The sequence below is a fragment of the Harpegnathos saltator genome, unplaced genomic scaffold, assembly GCF_003227715.2.
Source record: "Harpegnathos saltator strain DR-91 unplaced genomic scaffold, Hsal_v8.6 scaffold45, whole genome shotgun sequence".
In the NCBI taxonomy this organism is placed as follows: Eukaryota; Metazoa; Arthropoda; class Insecta; order Hymenoptera; family Formicidae; genus Harpegnathos; species Harpegnathos saltator.
Window position 1 is genome coordinate 1678054 of NW_020230261.1, and position 21216 is coordinate 1699269.

At 37.5% G+C, this 21216-nt stretch overlaps 3 protein-coding genes and 1 non-coding gene across 7 annotated transcripts; 2 read left to right on the forward strand and 2 right to left on the reverse strand.

Moving 5' to 3' along the window:
- Positions 1–155: 155 nt before the first annotated feature.
- Positions 156–5697, reverse strand: LOC105183916 (E3 ubiquitin-protein ligase RNF25). Its single transcript, XM_011142350.3, has 6 exons — positions 5475–5697; positions 4773–4844; positions 4171–4411; positions 3860–4078; positions 3453–3764; positions 156–3341 (listed from the first exon to the last, which is right to left on the reverse strand). Exons 1-6 carry the CDS (start codon positions 5498–5500, stop codon positions 3162–3164), a joined length of 1050 nt encoding a protein of 349 aa, XP_011140652.1. The 5' UTR covers positions 5501–5697; the 3' UTR covers positions 156–3161.
- Positions 5698–8077: 2380 nt separating this feature from the next.
- Positions 8078–12869, forward strand: LOC105183949 (uncharacterized). Its single transcript, XR_003113408.1, has 4 exons — positions 8078–8151; positions 8342–8563; positions 8647–8930; positions 11727–12869. It is a non-coding gene; the product is annotated as an uncharacterized LOC105183949 (transcript).
- Positions 9208–10953, reverse strand: Dsk (Drosulfakinin). Of its 3 annotated transcripts, none has more exons than XM_011142352.1 (3): positions 10546–10612; positions 10221–10350; positions 9208–9508 (listed from the first exon to the last, which is right to left on the reverse strand). In XM_011142352.1, exons 1-3 carry the CDS (start codon positions 10595–10597, stop codon positions 9331–9333), a joined length of 360 nt encoding a protein of 119 aa, XP_011140654.1. In that variant the 5' UTR covers positions 10598–10612; the 3' UTR covers positions 9208–9330. The 3 variants fall into 3 exon arrangements, with proteins under 3 accessions (XP_011140654.1, XP_011140656.1, XP_011140657.1); XM_011142354.3 differs by lacking the exon at positions 10546–10612 and adding an exon at positions 10870–10953 and having other exon boundaries at positions 9321–9508; XM_011142355.3 differs by lacking the exon at positions 10546–10612 and adding an exon at positions 10681–10818 and having other exon boundaries at positions 9321–9508.
- A 177-nt stretch (positions 12870–13046) lies between the features above and the next one.
- LOC105183920 (tetraspanin-7) lies at positions 13047–17997 on the forward strand. Of its 2 annotated transcripts, XM_011142358.3 has the most exons (6): positions 13047–13386; positions 13496–13601; positions 14307–14495; positions 14717–14887; positions 15065–15196; positions 15563–17997. In XM_011142358.3, exons 2-6 carry the CDS (start codon positions 13524–13526, stop codon positions 15716–15718), a joined length of 726 nt encoding a protein of 241 aa, XP_011140660.1. In that variant the 5' UTR covers positions 13047–13386; positions 13496–13523; the 3' UTR covers positions 15719–17997. The 2 variants fall into 2 exon arrangements, with proteins under 2 accessions (XP_011140660.1, XP_019697382.1); XM_019841823.2 differs by lacking the exon at positions 13047–13386 and having other exon boundaries at positions 13393–13601.
- Positions 17998–21216: the final 3219 nt, after the last annotated feature.

Genomic DNA, 21216 nt, shown 5'->3' on the forward strand with positions numbered 1-21216 from the left:
TATCGACTATTTACATAATTATGCGCTTTTACATATTTTTATAGTAAGGTACAAATTTACACGACATATATTGAATAAATTTAAAGATATCCTCGAAAATATATATGTATGTACATATAAGAAACAAAAACATTTTTCGATAGTCATAGAAAAATTTAATCGACGCACTTTCAACATTTAATAGATCCTTTTTGCGGTTAATTACGCGTCTTAAGCCTGGAATAATTTAATATATTATACGCAAAATATGTCGAAATATATATACCAACGAAAACATATACAATTAATATAAAAATATTAATATCGTTCTTAGAATAGTGCAATAATTTCCGATCGTTCCTTTTTCTTTTTATTCTTTTTCTATAATGACCATCGTTAACACGATTAATTAGCCAATTATATATATTACTATAATTTTTTCTTTCCTATCCACAAGAAACAAAAATACTATAATTAATTTTTTTAATTAAATGAGAAGAGATTCCTCTAAGAAACGCTTTGAAAGCAGAACATGTGTCGCGAAGTTTTCTCAATTCGATGCTTTTTGTTTGATCTTATGTTGTTTCTTTTTTTTAAAACTAATTGTTGCAAAAGCATTTAATAGTATATTGTTTTATGTGAATGTTGCAATATCTAATCCAAGTATGTCTGATGTACGTTCTATAAAATATCCTAGATGTATCATCGATAAGGTTTTTTCATGAATTTTGTATTGCATTCTGCTTTCAGTAGAGACATCAGATAGAAAATATAATAAAAAATCTAAAAATCTTCTCTGGCGGAGAATGAAACGGCTGGGCGAATTCCGAGATTTTAAGCGGACTAAGCGATTGATCTGAGTAAAAATCTGAGAGAAACTTTACGGATAATCCAAAGCGTAAAATCAATTTAAATGCGTCTAAAATTTCCTTACTTTAGCCTATTACCCTTTTGTAAGTATCACATTCATGTGGAAGAGTTTAAGGTTGTTAACAATTTTTTTCGATATAATATACATATACGTTGAGGGAGTATCTACAATAGACGATGCCTTCGTCCCCTTAAAATTATAGAGTCGAGTTTACGCAAAATATAAATCGAACTATAGCGGTACGGTGCGACTGCGTGAGGAACTTTACGCAAGAAGAAATAACTTAAAGTAACAAAATATTATTTCTCTTAGCTGTCTACGAAACTTGTTCTACGCTTTGTTCAAATTTGATGCGATGGATATGCTTCGCTTCTTTTTATTTTCTATCACAATTCTCTATGCTTGTCGATCGCGGGCACTTCGATCTATAAACTCGAACTACGAGCGACGTAATGTAATGTGTAACGGGTCTTTCCTAAAAAATGTATGTTACTCTAAAGCGTATCAATTTGCAAAATGTTTTTGAAGAATTTTCAGATATGCCATATACTTTCTTCGTGAACGAACAAGTGTTAAATGGCACATTTTAATGTGTACAGCGTGTTCTAAGGATCGCTTCTAAAATTGGCGCAAATATGTTCCGCTACCTTTGCGGAAAATGCTGATAATCTTACTAAAAATGATTGCCAGTGATAATGAATGTATAGTTTATACTTTTCGGCTAAAAATTTGTAGATTAATTCGTCAAAACTGGGACTTGCTAAGAAAAAACCAAGCCTGTTAAGCCTGAATAATTTTCCAAGATAATGATGCGAAACACTTTTAACTACTAACGAACTTAATGTTTTTTCTTGATAAAAAATTAGACGTCAATGTGGGCTTGATTAATAAAATTAATTAACTGAAATGGAAAAAGGAAAAATGTCGATATATCGGAATATAACTTCCTCGTTAATATAATTTCGAGAAAATGACTCTTAGAACACTCTACATACACTTTTGGTAATCATTATTAATTACTCATACGACTGTTAGACGGTTATTGAAATTGACACAATCTTATCGAGTTCGATTTTCCATGCTATAGATGTAAAACAAATATATGCAGCCATGACATACTCTTACAATTGCATAAAATATCTATTATTACAGCACGAAAATCTGAACTCGCTGAAATGGTATCAACTACAATCAGAAGCGTGTCACGCAACATTGTACGCTAAGCGTAATAAATGGTGTCTGTCAATTTTGATTACGTTAATTTTATACGAACGTATAAAATATTTTCATTTCGATGGGGCTTTTGATTGCACAGTTTTCTCTCGTAACTCACTGTCGCACGAGACTGAGTTGCGAAGTATTCGCACTATTATGTTTTTTCAATATTGTCGTCTGATTGTATACGCTTAAAGAGTTGAGAAGTTAAGCGTCCATTTGCGCGCATTATCGACACGGCAAGTACGACAAAATTAAAAAAAGATAATCATCGCGGATAAATGGAATAAGATTCTCGTGTTCGCGGCAGTGAATACAAAGGTAATACAAAGGATATTGGAATCATCGATCCTCCTCATCTTTCTCTCATAAGATCATCAGGGAAAACAACAATTTCAAACGTTACGATCCATTTCGAGCAGTCTGTTCGAAGGCAAACTAAAATACCCGTTGTGTGTATCTATCGAAACTATATGGTTAACTCCTGAATTAATCTTATTTTATTAATATAACACAACTTTCCCATTTAGCAGTGGTATCGATAATAACCACATAAAGAAGAAAATTGTATTGAAACCTAAACTCAAACATGCTAGTTTGAAATTAAAAATATATTTTGCAAGATATACTTAAAAGCGACACAAAAGCCCGCTTTCATTTTAAATAATTATTTTAGATAATTATTATCGTACTCTACGCTCATGAGAGACGAGGAGAATCGATGAATCTAATGTCACGAGATCGTTCGTGAATGAAAAAATAAAGAATAAGAAAAAAGAACTAAAGCAAAATGATATCAACTACTTTGTACGATTGCGGATCGTTCGAAAGAGCACCACGGCTTCGGTCTACGTAGACAGTCCAGACGGGAGATCGCCACGCATCCCATCGTCACGTACGCGATGGTCGCGACGACGGGGATGCTGCCGAACAACGACACCTATAAGTTTATTGCGGTGAGATTACTCGAGGATAGACAGTCACCGTATATTACACCGACGATTATACTACTGATGCTAATCAGAATATTGTATACACTTAGCGAAGGAGCGAGGGACGACCAGATGACGGTGGCAAGCTTGTCTCGAGCCCATTGTCATCTGGGAGTAGATTCCGCCTGTCTGACTCTGTCAAAGTGGCGTCGGTAATGGGCACGGCCGCGACCACGATGTCGGTTGCCATGATTGTGGTTGTGTCCGTGATTATTGTGATGAACTTGGCGAGATTGGTACTGCGTGTGGTGATTTTGCGCCTGATTTGAAGTCTGTTTGGAGTGCTGTGACAGTAGAAATCGAAAACGTTATCAATGGATCCCAATACCGAAACAGGACGACTTGGACATTAAAAATGAAAAGACAGAGGAACATTCAATAAAACATCGACTTACAACTTGAGTAACCGGCTGCACAGTGGTATTAGAGTACGCGTTCAAACTCGTGCCAGGTGGACTAACTTCCACTGTGGCAGCGGAAGGATCATCTTCTGTTCTCACCAACATCTTCACGCCTTCGGCTTCTAGATCGATTATACCGCCTCGTTGTTGCTGACGCAGATACAGAGCTGCCATTTGTTTCTGCAGTTCTCTTAGCTCAGCAGTGACGGAGAAATCGGTGGCAGCTTCGACGTCGATCGGTGGCGGTGCTGACCACAAGCTCTCGACATCGCAATTGATCGACTCTCGGCAAACAGGACATATGGCCTAAGAAGTCATAAGAATTACAAAATACGTATCTTTCTATTTTTTATAACATTTCGCTCAAATAGCTCACTTGGACAGTTATAACATAAATGTACCTGAAATTTATTCGTAGTATCTTGTTGCCATTGCGGCAATTTTTCTTGCTCTTCTCTATAATATTTTTCAGCAGCAGCAACATGTGCCGCCAAACAATGGGAGTGAAAGTAATGATAACATTCTGTCTTCGTGAATTCATCCCCTTCCCGAAAACCATACAAGCAGACAGCACACTGATCGGTGGGAAGATTGCTCCTCGTCAAGTGTTCTCGTACTAACTATATTATTGTTGTAATTACATATATTAATTGTATTATGACTTAATCAAATAATTGGTAAAAAGAGGAATACCAATAAGGTAATTTCTTACCTCAATCAATTCAAACATAACTGGTTGACCTATAAAGTCTTTGCATTTGGCTTCTGCATCAGACTGCATCAACCTCACTGTGTTTTCGTCCAAACCTCTTGGGTTTCGAAGATTAATAGATGGTGAAACATCTGGATATCCTGAAGGCAATCGCACCACCAATGTCACACAGACGTATTGCGACTGTGAATCTTCACCCGTTGAGGGAAACAATATTGTCTCGATGTACTCTGGTTCCCCTCTGTGCAAATATGAATTAACTAGCAGCATATAAAAAGTCTACTAATATTGCAAGCTAACATGCTTACAAGTACATTTTTACAAATAATCTATATAAATCTATGCAAATAAATTACAATTGAATTTTATAAATTATACAAGATTCGTTTTATTTTTAAAACTTGTGCCTATTAACATATTTAGAATATAAAAAATATACAAATAAAATTTCTACTGGTAAAGAATTTAAATAATTTAAAACTTTATTATAACTCTATTAAAAGTCTAAACTGTACATAATAATCATTATAATTTATAAGTATCTTATTCTAAAATTACCAAGAAATAAAAATTCTTGTAAAAAAACTTATATAATAATATACCTGTCATTCTCCTTGATGTTAAGCTCATCATCCAATAGGATCGCTTTTAATGCCTCAATCTCATCAGTTACCCTATAAAAATCATTGCAAATATTAGAATAATCATGACATATATGTAATTTTAATTTTAGATGGTCAATGCATAAAATATTTCAAAACAAACTTTTTCTTCTATTCTTCTTTTCTTCTATTTCTTCTTTATTCTTCATTATATATAATTTAAAGTATTATTAAGCTTTAAGCTTTAAGCTTTTATCAGAACACATATGACCATCCATATACGTACAAGATACTTTCGTATACATTTTTCCATTCAGGCTAATGGACAAGCTGACAAATATATTTACTTTTTTACTTTCTAATTTTTCACACGCAAACTTTCCATTTAACAATATCGTCCAAGTAAAATATATTCACATTATAACAAAAAATAAAAACAAGAATAAAATAATTGTATATTATAATTAATAACAGTTTATATAGATATACATTATAGAATGGCAAAAGTATAGGTATCATTGGCAAAACTAGCAAGATTTGCATCATAGGTGAGAAGCGAAAGCACCAAGTCAGTCGGTGAATATTTTTCAGGGAGGTCGTGACTTCGTGCGGCCTGTGTGCAGCGTCATGAATTTCGGGAAGCTGTGATGTCCCAGCTATCAATACCAATATGCTAATTATTGTCAATCGTGAGAAAGTTACCGTTCATCCATCATCGCGTCTGACATTGCGTCCCTTGTCGGCCGGCAATCGTCGATAAGCTATATCTCGCTTGCCACAGAATCGTAGATTCTTCCGCACTCGTGAATAACACCGCTCTCGCGCACTTCGACGACGGCTGCGAGAGCGTCAAATGCGCGTCAATATTGAAATCCTTCTGCTAGCACGACCGACACCGAGCGACTCCGATTGGCACCTATTGCCATGTCTGTTCGCCAATCGCTGCTCAACGAGTGGGCAGCGACGGTCCTTTCGTTGGTCGATTATCGCGTTTGTCCGGCGGTTAGATTGGCTGACCTAACTTAATCTAACGCACTGCTTAACCTATCGTGAGTTGCATCATGTTGCAGTTTCTAATGCAGTGCATGGAACATCTCCCGCGCCAAGTATGAAATGAGGGTATATAAAGCGATATTATCATGGACCTATTTGTTAAGTGACATTATTTATTGCAGATTTATTTCTTTTACACGTAACAAATCATATTTCAATAAATACGAATATTTGTAAACGTCGTAACAATAAGCGATAACTCCTTTTCTCGTTTTCTCTCTTACACTTTTTTATACTTGCCTATGCGCCATTGACCGATATGCATGCAATTATGCTTCCTGTCTACCATGGCACCTTCGCCGTGACGAATACCATCCAGGAAGTCACCTTCGTACCAACAATCATCGTTCCACTTCAAAAAACCTTTTCCTTGAATCTGATTTTGCTCGAATTGACCCTGCACGCGGTAACTTTCGTTTATTTTCTCCTAATCCCAAGCCATGATGTACCGATTTCCATCAGCTGACTACGTATTATATGTTAATTTAGATATGCGTTTCCCGGTACCTCATATCGGACACCGTTATGCCACATGTACGTTCCTTCGCCCTCCATCATCTTCCTACTGATGCGACCAGAATAGGAATTGCCATTGTAAAAATTAATGTTGGCAAATTCATCGGGCAATGAAAGTTTCCAGGATAGCACGTGAGCCTCTTCTTTCCCATTCTTTCCTTCTTTGATGAGCAAAACATCGCTAACATAACGATTATTTGTCTCTGCACTTTCATCGATATCGTCGCTTTCCGTATCATTTTCACGCATTGTGGATGGTTTCTTTCGCAGGGCATATCCTTCCCATCTGCACCGATCAAATCGTCGAATTGATAGTATAAGAATAATTGTTTCGCATTAAAAGAACACACAATTACTTGGTAACAAATGCCGGAAGTATATCATTATATAACAAATAGATAAACTCTTCTTTAGCAGTGTATTTGCGGCGTTTCTCGGCCAATATTTCGTCAAATGGCAATTCCTCCGTAATCTCATCTTTCATCGAAGATGTGTCTACATCTCGTGGGTCTTCTTGGCATGCATCGTCTGCTTCTTTATAGCAAGAAGCCAAGGACTCTACTCTTCCGCATTTGCATAGAATTTCTTTTTGTAATTTTTTTATGTCTAATTCTCGTATCTTGCATCCCATATTTTTTCAGAATAGAATTTTCTACTTCTCTAGCAACAGTGAACTATGTTCTTATCACCGATGATATGCCGCTACGTTCATGTAATATTAGAAAATGACATGATAGCTCTTTGAACCATTAGATTGTGAATTTTTAGCACGGGATTTTTATCTGACTGAGTTATATCAATGACTGATACTTTGATTCACTTCCAATTTTTCCAAAATACGTGCATATAATCAAAATTGCAAAATGTTCAATAAAAATAAGATCAATGTAAGATAAACGTACTGTAAGAAATTTATCAATACTTGATGTTTTGAGATCTTTAATTTTGGTATAAATACTCATTACAGCCCATCTTCCCGACTTGTGATGACAAAGACGATGATCTTGAATCTATTGTATTTCACGTTCCAGCAATATATGGCGATAAAGTCAAAATTCACAATTGGTAAATATTAAATTAAATTTACGTTTATTGAAATAATAAATGGTAAATATATAGAAAAGGGTACACCGATTTTTTTCATTTTGAAATATGTTATAAAGGATGAAATTCTGAGTGACTTTTCCTAAGACAATTATATGGGGGTCGCTTATAGTTTCTGAGAATTTCATCCTTTATAACATATTCCAAAATGAAAAAACCGATGAGGTGTACCCTTTTCTATATATTTATCTAATAAATTATACATCGTAGATTAAATCTTAATTTGAATTTAAATTATCTTCAGAGGACTAAACTTAAGTTAAGGTTTAATCGACGTTAGCAAACGTAGGCATAAATTAAAGAAAATAGCAGATATTTATTAATTAATGTGACATACGGTGTTATTTCAGAAATAATGATAGTTTAATTATTTTTTATTTTATATTTAAGAAAAAATTAATTATTAATAGCATATACGTGCGTGAATAAATCTTAACGAAAATACACATATACGAGTATATTGTAGTTCACGTGGAAACGCGAAGAGTAGTTGTCGCTGGTGAAACCACATGTTTGTTAGTCTTAGCAACGCGCTTTACTTTAGGGATTCAATAAGAATATCGCATTATTTCATATTCCATTATTCAATACAATGCACAAGCAATTTTAACAATGTGATCGAAATAGTAAGCATGGAGCCATATAAGGAAAAAATGACTTTATCACAGAACAGATCTGTATCGTTTTCAGAAGAGAAACTAAAGGAGTGAGTTTATCGTGAATCATTAAAATTAAAGTAGTGAAATAAAAGTAGTTCATCAATCGATTACCTGCTGAAAATTCTTTGTGTGTGCGTGTCATTTAACAGACAAAAACATATTACTATGATTAGCTAGTAGGTGATTGAAACACTAAAGATTTATTTCTCAATTATTATTCCAACAAACAATCAACAGGCAGATAAAAACTTTGGCGGAACCCAGAGACAACAAGGACATATTTCCACCAAAAGGAAATCTTCACGAGTCATCATATCGAAGAATCGGACCTGACGACGAAGGTACCGGTGTCTCGGAGACGCACGCTATGTTATCGCAGATCGAAATGCGAGACGAGTATAAGCCGATCGTCTATCCACGACGTAGCCTACTCATGATGCAATCGCTCGCTTCGGCAGAGTATGTATCTTTCTGAAGAATATGAATGAGTAATTTACTAATAATTAAATGTTATTAATGTAAAGACAAAATCTTTTTTCCAGAAAGGAATACGAGGAGAAGGAATTACAACTGGAGGACCTGCTCATGGATCCCAGGGCGATTCGTTACATGGACTATCGCACCACCATGGATAGCGATTATCGATCGCCTTATCCTCCAAGAAAGATGTCACCGCCGCCATCACCGCCGCCGGAACCATGGCTGTTGAATCGACGCACCATCGGTTACAGTTTTGATGCTTTGGAAAATCGTCGCGGATACCGCATGTTCTTCGACGACGACATGGATCTTCATCGGAGAATAGCAGAGTTGAAAACGAAAAGGGGCAAACTATACGAGGTAATAATAGTGGATAAAGAGCAGCAGAGTTTCGTTTAGCAGTCGATGAATGTTCGTTGGAACGTCTTGGAGAAACTGGAGTCGCAATGAGAAACTGCATGTAAACATGATGTATAATTTTCTCTTTATTCGTGGAAATAAGAGAAAATATAGTCGATAATGAACAGAATATTTTTTAAAAAGCTACGGATTATTTTGTGGCGAGATCGGAATCAAACGCGAGAGAACTGGAGGAGGTGAAAAATAACGAGACACAGTCGTGATATGGCTGCAATGTAAAATATATTCTATCTACATCTCGCATAAACGCGGTGAGTATGCCAGCGCGAGCGAGACGTGAGTGGTGCGATCACGTCTACGATCTAAGAGAATCCGGCGGTAATCTTTCACTCGGTGTTTCTGCTGAATCGCGAGCGCCCGTATTCGTCGTCGTCGTTGGCCCGCTTGCCGAATCTCATGTGATCGTAATCGCCCAGATGCTGGCGTTTACTCAGCCGCAAACCATCCTCATCCTCGCCGACAAGATCCTCCAAGAAGTCTCTCATAAGTTCCTCCATGGCGTGCCTACGAACAATTGAACGTAATAGCAAAGTAAAGAACATCCGAACTCTAAGCACTATTTTACCAGTATATACACTAAGCAATATTTTACCTCTCAAATTTTTAACTGTTTTTGTGAAATGAGATCTGTTCTTTTTAGCTGAGTCAGATTGCACTTTTTTGCCTTTAAAGAGAAACAAGTGTACAACTTAGCGTTGAAGGAAACCCTGTATAAAATGTCGTATTTAAAAATATTGTTTCACATTCACGAGATTTCGTCGTGAATTCTGCTTTGCGGAAGTAATCGCGGGCCAATACTTTTCAATGCGACGGGGAATAGAACGTGAAAATCTTGTATGCCTCTGAATCCGAAAACAATTAGGAGAAGAAGTGAATACTTTTCAATGCGAAAGTTCGCATTTGAAAATTATCGATTGCGATTGAATGCAAGGCATATTTGAAATGAATTGAATCCTTTTTAATGCGAAGAATTCACCACTGCTGTCTTGCATTTAGCGCGGTGAAATTTAATGGGAATTAATACTTTTCAATCCCTTTCTTCGGATCAGAAAGCAGAATTCAGACGTATTCAAAATGTCAATACTTTTCAATATGTTTCAATTCGACATTTTATGCAGGGAAGAACAAAAGAATAAAAGTTCAGCTAAAAAGAATAAGCCTATGATCACGCATATTAGAGAATTTACGAATAGTAAGCCAGAATATTCGCACTTACCCGTGGATATGTGGATGATTCTCCAGATTATGACGGCTGGCGATTAACCTTCCTGGAGCTGCTTTACATCTTCCACAGAGCAGCGACATGATTGCGATCATGCAGGCCAACGCGAGGGTTAAATTCATTTCTGCAATCATAAGAATACAGCGAATATTGACGACGAAAAAATTACAAGTCGAAATATCAGCTAACAGCTTTCCGCTAGTTAATTAGTTCTTAATCAGTCCATCCGTTTAATCATAAAACTACTGAATGTTTAACATTCTGTGTGAACTCTTTGCGGTAATATGAACAGTTATAAATATGCAAACTCGTCCCGTACTTGTACCAACAGAAATTATATACTCTCGTTGGAAATATTCGAAACGGAACATCAGGTCGACGTGGAATCGTGTGTTAACGATGAGTTAATACGATAATTGTAATATAACAATAATTATTTGTCGCGAGCGATTACCTCTGAGATGCTCCAACGGAACGTGAGAAGCAAGAGCGACAAAACGCGTTCATTCGTTCGTTCGTTTAAAAGATTTAACGGAGACCGCGACTCGGCAAAATTACTCGCGGGTACGCCGAGGAAACCGCGAACTCGGTGAAAGAAGACACTCGGTGCTACCTGGAGACACCGGCTGCTCGATGCACTTACCTACGCGTGCTAGAATCGACGGTGAAGTGTACGGTATGCATGGTTTGCACGTGGCTTTTTATACGCGCTCGCCTTCGCTCAATCCCGGGAGCAACCGGGGGCTGTGAAGTCGCGGGTGGGGCATTGAATTTTAATTCACCCACAACCACCAGCACGCACTGATAAACAATTTTCTTTCTTCGCTACAAAAACGCCTTCGCAGGTCGCTCAATATTCCGCGATGCTGCCGCCGATGATTGGCAGCCAGCCGGCTAAACGCATTACTGATGTCACGTCCCGGCTCTTCTGTTTCCTTTCCGAGCGGCCGAGTAAAATCAGACGTTAAAATCTTCTAGCGAAAAGAAAGATGTACTGTACGTCTTTCTTTTCGCGAATAGCTTTATAAATAACGATGAGCGCAAGCTTGTCAGTCCGTTAACTGCTTTTACACCGAGTTTTACAGTAGCTTCTCTCGACATCGTCTAATCAAGGAGTTAACGCGTCGGGGGAAAGCAATCGACGTTTGCCGCAACTGGTACTGGTATAATCATCTAATTGCGTAAGACGCAAGAGTATATGTACATTGACGCATAACAGCTTCGATTTGTTGTTTCAGCTCGTGAGTTGTCAAAGTGATCAAAGAAAGAAACAAAGAGACGTGTAGCATCTTCGGGTATCCGCTAATGTGGTAAAACAGCGTCGCACCATCACGCGAGGTCACGGCCACGGATTCGCGCGATCACCAATGGCTTCCGCGTTTGTGGTGCTTCCTACCGATCCTATAAATCAGTCCAGGTTCATCCTCCGAAGTCGAATCGCTCTTCCAACTATAGAAACCGCATCTTTGCATACTGCCGGTTCGCTGAAACGTCGCAGAGACGCTCCTGCGACGTTCTTGTGACTCCCGTTTACCAGGATGGCTGCTGTGGCAGAGGATAGGGATACAGTGGTTCAAAAAGGTTTATCGGAGTGGTGGAGCGAAGAGACGGAGTACGTGTTCCAGAGGATCGAGCGGTGGGCCGCCTTCGCCCGCGGTTACAATCGTCTACGATCGCAAAGGTGGTCCAAGGAACGGTCTAAAGATCAAATACAGGAGCATCATCGGGGCTCGTCTACCCAAAAGTCGGGCGTCGACGAGCCGACTTGTGCGCCGCGGTTCTACAATCTCGAGCGATCCCGACAGAAAGTGCAACCAGAAGAGACCAGGATTAACTGTTGCGGTACTTTCAATTATCAGTCGAATAGCAAGCTGGATAGCAACTGCCTGGAGACATATCGGTACGACCACAGCATTTACTTCAAGACCATCGGCGACATCAAGAATAACAGAAAGAACGTCGGGAGCCACGACGTGGACAGAGTATCCATCAGCAGCGAAGAGCTGGTGGAGTGGGACTCCAGCTCGCTCACTGACCTCTTAGCGGACAAATTGATCGTCCAGGAAACTTGCAACAACAATTATCTGAGCAATAACGCCATTCTCAATACCGTCGAGACAAAAACGACCCGGGTGACGCAGAACGCCTGGCCGATCGTAGATCTGGCTAAACTCGACTTGAATCTGACAGAGACATCGCGACTCTCTCGTTCGACTGATCCGGACGGTCAAGGAAAAAGCGAAGAACACTGGGAAAACAACAACACGGATAATTCGGAAGTAGAGTCTCCGGATCTTAAGACGTGGAAGGACAAGGACGATCGAGAGGACGGTCCCAAGGCTCCCGAGAGAATGAAGACATTACGATCGTTTCGAAAAAGCAGACGGTCCTCCAGAAACATGCGGAGAGCGCCGATCGTTGGCGAAAACAACGTCGTGTGGCCCGGCGTCCTTCTGAATTATACCAACAGCTTCGACGTCGCCAACAGTTCACCGCATGATCAGTAAAAATAAAGGTCGTCAAAGATAAGTATTTACGTGTCAGTGTTTCGGCTGACTTTCAATATATTGTAAATATCCTACGATACAGTGTGACGACTTTTTTGTTCACCAATAAAAAAACTTTTTATACATACATATATATTTAGTATTGTGACGGCTTTCTCTATTCGTAACTCAAACGCTGTTGACAATTTAATCTACTTTCTTCGATTTCGATCAAGCGCAAGAAGAAGTGTCATGAGTGCGTTGAGAACAATTTGCGCGAGCATCTTGTATTTATTTATTAATTTATTTGTCTGTTTTTGTTTTTATCCTTCTCGCAAAAACGAAACGGACGCAGTGCTGAGTACTTTTCTCCGCGCATTTTTATCGCGTTACCAATTTCCAGCGTCGAAAATGGACGTTATGGAAAATGATACATTGGCCTATTAGCTATAATCATTCGATTCCTTGATCCTGTGAAACTCCGAGAGGTCGCCGAGGAAAGTCTCGAGGATCCTTCGAGCGTCTTCGCCTGCCATTTCTGCGTCGACCGCGACACGATGCTCGTCCGTACATGGAGAAGTGCTTCGATAAAGGGAGTTCCCACTATCGTACCATGGTACTCCGGGGTAGCGCGCATGCACCAGTTGGAGGGGCAAGAGCCACGCACGCAACACGTAAGTATTACTCGCAATCCTGTTGCAAATCGATCGCGTCGCCAAAGTGAGACTTGCCAGTGCGTAATATCCTTGCATAGTCCGGATAGAGGGTTCTTGTTTTTATCAGCGGACAAGTCAGACGTGAGAAAACAGAGATGAGCAAGCGAATGGAGACCGTTGCCACAATGACCTGCATGAAAAGCCTGCTGATGCTCTTCAACTTTGTCTTCTGGGTAAGCGAGAAAAAGAGAGGGAACACATCGCCGATCCTTGACGTTGCTCACGGAACCTCTTGATACATCCTGAGCCGCGTATTAGCCAACTGTTGCGCAATCCCTCGTAACGTCATAGTTATCGAATATGCTTGAGCTTTATTGGAACGATACACGCGATAATGACGTCACGATGAAACCCCGTTTTGAGCCTATTAAACGGAATCGGATCGGCCAACTGGTCAATGGCGTACGGAGGTAATTGCGTATGAATCTTGAATGACCTTGACCGCACCAGGATGATCACTCAAATATATCTTCCAGTTCACTCGAGCTCGAAAAATTGTAAATCAGTTACGATCTCTACGTGTCATTGATGTTCACGTCGTTGTACGTCGCGTTTCTCCTTGAACCCTCGAGTCAGTTGAGAGAATTTTCGAGCTCTTTAATTGAGACTTATCTGCAAGCCACGTGATTGTATGCGTACCGTTGTGTATGCATACCGTTATCGTTTCCAACACAACGCGACCATCATCTCTGTCGAAGTAAATACGAACGAGAACGAACAAGAAGAAGCAACGATCAAGCGATGAATAACTTATTCGTCGGACTCGATGATGACCTCGATTTCACCCCTCAAACTATTTGTTTCCTTTATGAACGTTGCATATTTCATGTGTACAAACTTTGTCAATTGCAAATAACGTCGAGATCGTCTCGTTACAGGCGTCCGGAGTGCTGATGCTGTGCATTGGCATATGGATGCGCATCCAGATGCGAGATTACGTGTACCTAAGCACAGAGAACAGCGGTGCGGCTCTCTTAGGTCTGTCGAGCTTAGGCGCAGTGTTGGCACTCGCAGCGACGCTCGCGTGTTGCTGCACCGCGCGCGGTCATCCGGCTCTGCTGTATTTGGTAGGTATCGGACTGTTAGTCGACGATAAAGTGAAATTGAGCTGAGTAATTGGAATAGTTGAGCTGTGCGTTTAACAATTTTCCTGCAACATCTGATCACTCCCTAAATAGTTTTTCAAAAGACCCCGAATTCGTGCGGACGACTTCGTCCTCCCTTATTGTAGCTCACGAAGCTTCTCCTTGGTATCTCGCGACGAATAATTGTTTTTGTTTGATGCCAGTACGGCGCATTCTTAGCCGTTGTAGCATTACTGGAACTTGGTGCGGGTGCGTCGATTTACGCTTACTGCACAAGCCTGAACGAAGGATTCGATCAAGGTCTCAATGAAAGTATGGCAACCTACGCACAGGATTACGCCAAGAGCAGCCATATCGACACTATGCAGACGACTGTGAGTGTCTTGACTATATTCCATTTGCATATAAGCTGAGTCATTCGAACGATAGAATTTCGATGAAAAATATTTCGTTGACGAGACTAAACGGAGAATTATAATTAAGATACATCGATTCTTTCGAGGATCCCACAGCAAAATCGCGCATTTAACAAAGTCAACGAATGATTTCAGTTGCATTGTTGCGGCAGTCGTGCTTACACCGACTGGCTTCGCATGTATCCTCCCAAGGAGATTCCTCTGTCCTGCTGCAAGGTGCCCCAGGATGAATGCGAGACGAGCAACATGGAAAATATCTATACGGAGGTATGATTTTAGATCAAAAAGTTACTCGTAGTTTTCAATTTCAGATAGACATTTCAGACAGAATATATCTGTCTTGCCCAGCAAAAGGGCAATACTTCTATTAAAAAACAAATTCTCCCATTGGACAAAACAGATGCACCTTCATCTAAAATCAACATAAGAAATTCAATCAGTCAATCTTTCTATTCGCAATCATACGCAATGATAAATCCTAATAACCTCGATGTCACCTCGATGACGATGAAAGTGAAGCTTTTGGTTCGGTTCTCAGACTTTCTCGGGTCTGACCGAATAAAAAAGAAACGAATCTCTCTCCTTTGATTCTGATTGTAAAATAAAAATGCTAAGCAGAAATATTTTGTTCAGGGATGTTACAATCGTGTCTTGGACTTTCTGAATGCCAACATCGGTCTGGTAGCCGGCACGGCCATCGGTGTGGCCTTCTTCCCGCTAGTGGGCGTCTTCCTGGCCTGCTGCTTAGCTAGCATCATTAACAAAGCAGAATATGAGCAAGTTGCTTAGGCTTGGTATTCGCGCAAGCAGCAACGACGGTACAATCAAAAAGGAAAACGTCGCTAGCGATAACCCATGAACATTAGGATGGTTTTTATTTACTCTTGGTGAAAATTTTTTGGGAATCTTTTTTTACGTTACTCCCCCCCTCCCGTTTAGTTCCATTTAACGAAAAAATAATCTGTGTAAAATTTCAGCTCAATCGGATAAAGAGAAAGGGTGCCTCTGAGAGCTTGAAAATCGAAAAAATCATAAAATCACAGAAAAAATCAGTTTTATTTGTTTATCTTGTGAAATATTAATTATATGCAAAAAAGTATCATATAAAAGTTGTAAATCTATTAAAAATGCACATATTATCATGTACCATTTTTTTTCGTACGATTAACAATTTTTGAGAAAAATGTGAAAACCATTTCTTTTTATTCAATACTACAAATCTTGACGCTGGGATAAAGTCTCTTTCACCCTTTCCCTTTATCCGATTGAGCTGAAATTTTACACAGATTATTTTTTCATAAAATGGAACCAAACGGGGAAGCGGGGTAGCACGAAGAAAATTTAAATTTTAAAAATAACCACCCTAATGAACATACACGACTTAATGGCAACACAAAAATGATTGCAATCGAGGCAGCTGGTCATTTTGTCAGTTGAATTTTAATCGGAGGCCTCGATGGGAAAGATCAAACGAGTCTATTATTCGTGAAATCGCATCATAATTAAACCAAACCTTGCGAATTATAGACTTGTGTCCTCTTTGCGCTGATCTCTTCAATCCTCACTTGAACATTCGCAGTTGATCGATGTTAAAATTTACATTCGTGTTCCAGCCATGAAGCCTTTCGAACAAAAAATTCGTTAAGTTAATATTTTGTTAGGATATATTTACCTGATAACATGTTGTTATAGAATAATTATAATTCTCTCGTGCGCTTTGATCTTATATGAGAATGTGTGTTCGAATGTACTTTAAATGACAATTAAAAATAATACAGTAAGTTTCCTGATCTCAAAGAATCCACGAGGTCTCGACGAGATTATGAAAGATATGGAATTACTAGCAGAGTCCTATGTTTAGACTCTACTTATAAAAAAAGAGAAAAAAAAACCGAAAGTGATGAGAAATATATTTCACAATAATAAGAAATTTTTAAGAAGTTAGGAAAGATAGTTGTTCCAATCATTGAACGGAATTGAACAATGATGACGCATTTCCTCACATAAGAGGGTCGAACTGTATTGCAAAACTAAAGTACGATTGATAATCTTATGAGCCGACGGTATATTAATAACGTGATTGTTGCTCTCTGCTTTCGGAAGAAACGTTTATAATCGTGTCTATTGTGCAGCGAACTGAATGAAACTCGACCATAGTATCGGGTTCTAAAACTCAGCAAAAGTCAAGCAAAAGTCAAATGTAATGAAGGTAAAACGACTAGAAATACAAAACTGTATCGATAGCATAGATTGTCATTTCTACCGATCGAATTGTAATACGAAGAGTTTGCGGTAAAGTTAATAAGTTTACTTAACAAACGTCTGTTTACGACGATAATAGGATGTAAATTATTATATTTTGAAGCAAATCTTTGGATTTGCAAACGATTTCTTCCTCTCGGATCTTAATTTCTTCATATGAAGAGTCCTTGAATCTACTGAATCTTCTATTCTTAGAGATCTTCCACACGTCCTTCCTCAATTTTAAAGTTCTCGAATATATGATCGTTTTTCACGAACTTATTAATAAACCATGCATATTCTATACATGGCTTTGCATACAATATCTTGTCTCCAAATACTTGATTACATCCTATCTCACCGCGCATTCTATTCGAAATGCGGCGGTATTCTTGTCTGATGTACTAGTAAATCCGAATCTAGCATTTATATCGAACGAATGAAGCTTTTAAAAGATAGACAACAAGATAGACAACAGACAAAAGATAGATAATATTCTAGAGAAAGAGACAATGGAAATAAAAGTCTATTTCAAGTTATTGTCAGACGAAGTTAATGAAACAAATTGTTATCCTATAATATAATCGGAAAATATTGTATTATTTGTACGTTCTCGCTAACCTAATTTCCCGACTTTATATGTTAGTTCCTGGCGTTTTCGTACAGCTTAAGTCTTTTCTTGTTCTTTGCATACTTTGTGACGTTTTTCTACATTTTTTTTCTATATTTCTTTTCTATGTTTCATAGGCTATCGCTTAGAATATTCTTTTACTCCGATTTACTTTACCCTTCGATCATCATTTACCAGGTCGATAGCCGTTGGATTACAACAATCGTGCAGCATGTTGTTATTGAACAAAGCAAAATCAAAGTTTACATTTATCTCTAGACTGCCGACGATTAACGCGCGCACAAATGCGTAGAATTGACTTTTTTTTCGCGGCGATCATTCATGATGTGTCGTAACGGTGGAATCTCACCAGACTAATGGGTATATCGCGAATTGCAACAAGATTTACATTGTATATACATATTTGATTTCTTCTTTTTGTGTGTAGACACGCATTTTTGAAGGAATATACATAGATATATATATATACATATATATATTCAATTATCGTCATGTTTCCCGTGCAATCTTCAACAAAGATAATATTTGTGTAACACAGATACTCTGTAACTTTATATTATATTATATATATCATAAGTTTTGCATGTAAAATACAAAAATACTTTATGGAATATATTTATCACATATACATACATACATACATACATATATATATATATATGTACACCAAGTTTTCCAAAAATAACGGACCCTCCCTATTTCAGAATCTATGCATTATAGGGAAAAATGACCCGAACAAAAGTTTTAGGGTTCACAAAGTTCTGTTCTCTTGTGACCTCAAATTTGATCTTGACCTCGACTTTGAAGATTATTTGAAAGTCAACTTGCATTTTTTAAATGGGAACCCCCATTTTTTATTACACTATTTTTTTCTACCAATTAATTTGAACAACTTACTGACTTTTGACAATTTCAAAATCATCAAATTAACAAAAATCACGGCACTATTGTAACAATATATTCTTGAGACTAAATAAAGCAAGAAAGTCTAGTACCACTTTTTCTTCTGACAAATAGTTAGCGAGATATCGTAAGTTAAATATTGAAAAAGTTATCAAGTTTTCCTCAAATATCTCAAAAAATATTAGGCAAATAAAAAAATGTTTTAAACAAAAGTTGTTCAAATTAATTGGTAGAAAAGAACAGTGTAATAAAAAATAGGAATTCCTGTTTAAAAAACGCAAATTGACCTTCAAATGATCTTCAAAGTCGAGGTCAAGGTCAAATTTGAGGTCACAAAAGAACAGAACTTTATGAACCCTAAAACTTTTGTTCGGATCATTTTTCTCTATAATGCATAAATTCTGAGATAAGGGGAGGAGTCCGTTACTTTTGGAAAACTTGGTATATATACACATACGTACATACATATATATATATATATATATATGCACATAAATATAGAAATATATAAGTATATAAATATATTCATGTGTGTGTATGCCGAATGAGATACTTGATTCGTTCTACATGTCATACATAAGCTTGGTGATGATAAAAATAACTTCTGTCACGATTAATATTGATAAATGCTAAATAAAATAGAGGTTGAACGATGAACGAGTTAAATAGTTGACTTGGTATTATAAAACATTATAAAAAATATTGCAAAACTGTATTTCATTATACTTTTATTACATTATTATATTATATTATATTATAAACTTGACCCATTGATGGCATGTAAAACAGAGGTCTAATATATAAACCTTATTTATAAATATTTCCGAAACTACTCGCACTTCTAGCGATATCGAATTATTTATATTTACGGCTTTATGTATGTTTACTATATATTGCAGAACATGTATATTTTGCATACGTTCTGAATCTTAAATAAAGGTCAATGAAATTAATGATAAAACAAAATACCGATCAATACCGACAAATACTGAAATGAAATTATGGAAAATTAAATGAAAAATTTCTTTTTACACTTTTTTTATTAAAATCTACATATTCAAATTTTTTTATAAAATATATTTCCCTTTCTACAAAATATCCTATATTAATTTATATATAACAAATTAATGATTGGAGCCATCTTATGTTTTTCTTATAAACTAATTATGAATTATGAATTATTTTATTATGAATCATATGAACTAATGAATCATTTATGGCATCTTCTTACATCTTTTGAGGAAAATCGTTTCTGTTAGGTCCGTTACTTTTATTAGTTCCAACATCTCTCCGCTATGAGTCGTCACTATTTTTCTGGAGAATTTACAAAGTATAACTCAATGGCTGCGTTCAGCAGACTCAACAGTTGGACAACATTTAGATTTACCACTGAATCTCGCTCCTGATTGGTAAATATTTCTGGGTCTATGAAGAATCTGAAAGAATGCTCCAATCACAGACAATAATCACTAAGCGCTCTCTGATCACTTTGTTCTATTGAACGCGGCCATTGGTTGCGTCCAGAAAACAAAGCGCTCACTGAGCGCTTAGTAACTATTGGTCCTTACTGTTAGATCCTTACATTCAGACCAATAACGTTGACAAATTACTCAACCGTTGTATAACTGTTGTGTTTTCTGAACGCAGTCATTGGTTGCGTTCAGAAAACAAAGCGCTCACTGAGCGCTTAGTAACTATTGGTCCTTACTGTTAGATCCTTATATTCAGACCAATAACGCTGACGAATTACTCAACCGTTGTGTAACTGTTGTGTTTTCTGAACGCAGTCATTGGTTGTGTTCAGAAAATAAAGCGCTCACTGAACGCTTAGTAACTATTGGTCCTTACTGTTAGATCCTTACATTCAGACCAATAACGCTGACGAATTACTCAACCGTTGTGTAACCGTTGTGTTTTCTGAACGCAACCATTGACAAGTCAGAGATACTTATTAAAGCTGCGTTCCGATATTCACTGCCATCACTGAAAATCTATAGTATACGTGACATAAACTATGTATTTTCAGTACTGGCAGTGAATATCGGAACATAGCCGAAATAGTGGTTGTGTTCAGAAAACAAAGCGCTCACTGAGCGCTTAGTAACTATTGGTCCTTACTATTAGATCCTTACATTCAGACCAATAACGTTGACGAATTACTCAACCGTTGTGTAACCGTTGTGTTTTTTTAAACCAGCCAGTGCAATTCGAGAAATATTAGTTAAAGCTAGTTTTTATTTGTCAGTAGGGCGACTGAACAATATATTAGTTATGTTCTCTTAGGTTTCTGCTCTTTTTAAATTATATTATACTTTAGAATCAATCCAGTATATAATTTAGAATTGAAAAGCACGAAACAAAATTACGGTGCAGCACTTAACTGAAAGGTAACTCTTTTATCTAATTTCAAAATTTCATATCAGACTAGATGTTGAAAATTGAAAATCATATTATTGAAGATTGGAGAAAAGAAAGTCACTGGATATATATGTGTATATATATATACAGGATA